The sequence below is a fragment of the Egretta garzetta genome, unplaced genomic scaffold (assembly GCF_000687185.1).
Source record: "Egretta garzetta isolate BGI_Z169 unplaced genomic scaffold, ASM68718v1 scaffold425, whole genome shotgun sequence".
NCBI classification, from domain to species: domain Eukaryota; kingdom Metazoa; phylum Chordata; class Aves; order Pelecaniformes; family Ardeidae; genus Egretta; species Egretta garzetta.
The window spans coordinates 447,309-449,556 of record NW_009259796.1 but is presented as its reverse complement, the minus strand read 5'-3'; the positions used below and the strand labels follow the sequence as shown (position 1 = coordinate 449,556).

Below are 2,248 nucleotides of genomic sequence, written 5' to 3'. Positions count from 1 at the left end.
AAACATTTTGGCACAAGACAGTGCCAAAGAAGTAACAAAATAAACAGAATAAATAACCCGCTTTACACATGCTGAACAAAACAAAAATAACATGCAATAAACTTAATAAAATCCATACTCTACACAACAGCTTAAGGTAGTCCTTACTAAATAGTACTCTTACATCATATTAGTAACATACACGTATTAGTAAAAATAGAAACTTTAACAAAATGCTTAATTCAAGCAAAACAGCGATGCAATATGAATCAACTCAAGAAGTTCAACGGTTCCAAAGAAGCCAGAGATAGCGGTGAGTAAGCACACAACAGTGTACAAGACGACGATCTCAACCAAGAGGTTGAGCCTAATGGTTCTTCAGCCACGTCTGTGTTTAGTTCCCTGCTGGAAGCCATCTCACATTGACATCTTCTTAAGCTTATGGCTGTTAAAAGAATGAGAGAATGCACATAAATAATGATCTCAGCCACAGCTCAGTTACATGTTTCTCTCTCCAAGATACAGCAGCTCCTGAGAGAATCACTCAGGGAGAAAAGGGGACATGTGACATGACTGTCCCCAAGAAGACTCTAACAAGGAGTAGCCATGTCTGACACGAGATGGAAAGACAAATGTGTTCAGCATTGCCATCAGAAGTGACATTCAGGAGATGTAAGAAATGGGCTTTCATACATGCTCTGTTTTCATCAGCCTAGCAGTATTTAGATTTTTAGGTTCCTACCTCAGGAAAAGAAGGTGCTTCTTCACCCAGCCTTCCTTAGGATTTACGCAGGCGTTCAGCCCACTATAGGTGTGGAAACTGGAAAAGAAATAACGATAACGACATCAGTAAATCATTAGAAATCCCTGCTAGTAAGTACTGTGAAGACGCACTTCATCAAAAACATGCATCATAGTTACTTTGTATAATAAACAATAGCAACTGCTTTTGTAAATGCCAGTTAGATATGGGGTGCTCCACAACCCTTCCAATACTATATGAACAAAAAGAAACACCTAATGAAATTTAAATGTAATAACTGCCTCAGTCTTAGGGACCACAACTAAAGTTGTGTTCAATTTATTGGAACTGCTGAGACAAAGAACTTTGCTGGATGCCAGAAATAATTTGTGAGACTGAGGAGAATAGTTGCTATGAAGCTAAGGTGACAGACCAACATTTAGGAGGGCTAAAATCTTGTGGAAAAAAAATTCCCATCTCTATGAATTAATAAAACTTGTTGCTTATGTGTCTGTTAACAGGTTTTGGCAAGGGAACACCCTGTGTTGGCTAGAGCGGCTGTCAGCTGGCGATGAAGCACATCTTTGTTTGCACAGCTGATTCCTAAACAGTCAGATTTATTATTTACATTGTATGACTGTCATATGAGTTAGTAGTCCCTATCAACTAGAGGTTGTATGCTTTGTTTACAGGTATTATTACCATTTATTCAGTTAATTTAGTGTTTTGAAAAAGCAAGGAAAAAATCATGCTTATGATGTTCAAATCATTATTTCTGCCCAAACTGACATCCTAAGGTTAATACCTGTCAGAAAAAACAGAGGATCTTCTGAAAAGTAACTTACATGATCGCATGGATATCGCAGACTTCATTGGAGAGCTGTTCAGTGTAACCCTTTAGGGCCCACCGAGGCAAACGCACCTTGGTGTAAGACAGGCAGCAATCCTGGTTGCTTTGTGCTGGAATGAAAGAAAACAACAAAGCAAACAAAAAACCCATTTGGACCATGCTGCCATGCTGCCTAGGGTAGTTGCTGATCTATCCAGCTCCCCGCCGAAAGAAGAGGATTAGGCAGCACACTTTGCTGAAACAATTCCCTTCCACCTCACCCTTGTCCTGCTGCCAGCTCCAAGCGTACACAGCCCGGCATGGCTGGCATGCTGCACAGCGGCACCGAGAGCCTCTGCCTGGGGCCGAATGCCCGAGCTCACTCACCTTCGGAGGTGCCGCACAGGAGCAGCACCAGCAGCCCCAGCAGGGAAACCAGGACCAAGCCCTTGCTGCTAACACCAGCCATTTCCACTCCACACAGCAGCTGTGCTCCAGCAAGTGCTCGGCTGCTGCCCGCTTGTCCTGCCCGCGGGAATTCACACACGGGCGGGTTCCACTGTCATCAGCGGGTTTCCCCATGGCAAATTCCATCATGCCCGATTTGGCCCCAGCACACCTTCCTGATGCTGTAACCAGCGATAACAGCATGCTGGGGAATTTTTTTTTTTTTTTTTTTTTTTAAAGTAGGTTAGAAG

At 42.8% G+C, this 2,248-nt stretch overlaps 1 protein-coding gene across 1 annotated transcript; it reads right to left on the bottom strand.

Moving 5' to 3' along the window:
- Nucleotides 1-396: 396 nt before the first annotated feature.
- On the bottom strand, nt 397-2,019 carry CCL20 (C-C motif chemokine ligand 20). Its single transcript, XM_009639739.2, has 4 exons — nt 1,938-2,019; nt 1,567-1,681; nt 722-799; nt 397-424 (listed from the first exon to the last, which is right to left on the bottom strand). Exons 1-4 carry the CDS (start codon nt 2,017-2,019, stop codon nt 397-399), a joined length of 303 nt encoding a protein of 100 aa, XP_009638034.1.
- Between the last annotated feature and the right edge of the window lie 229 nt (nt 2,020-2,248).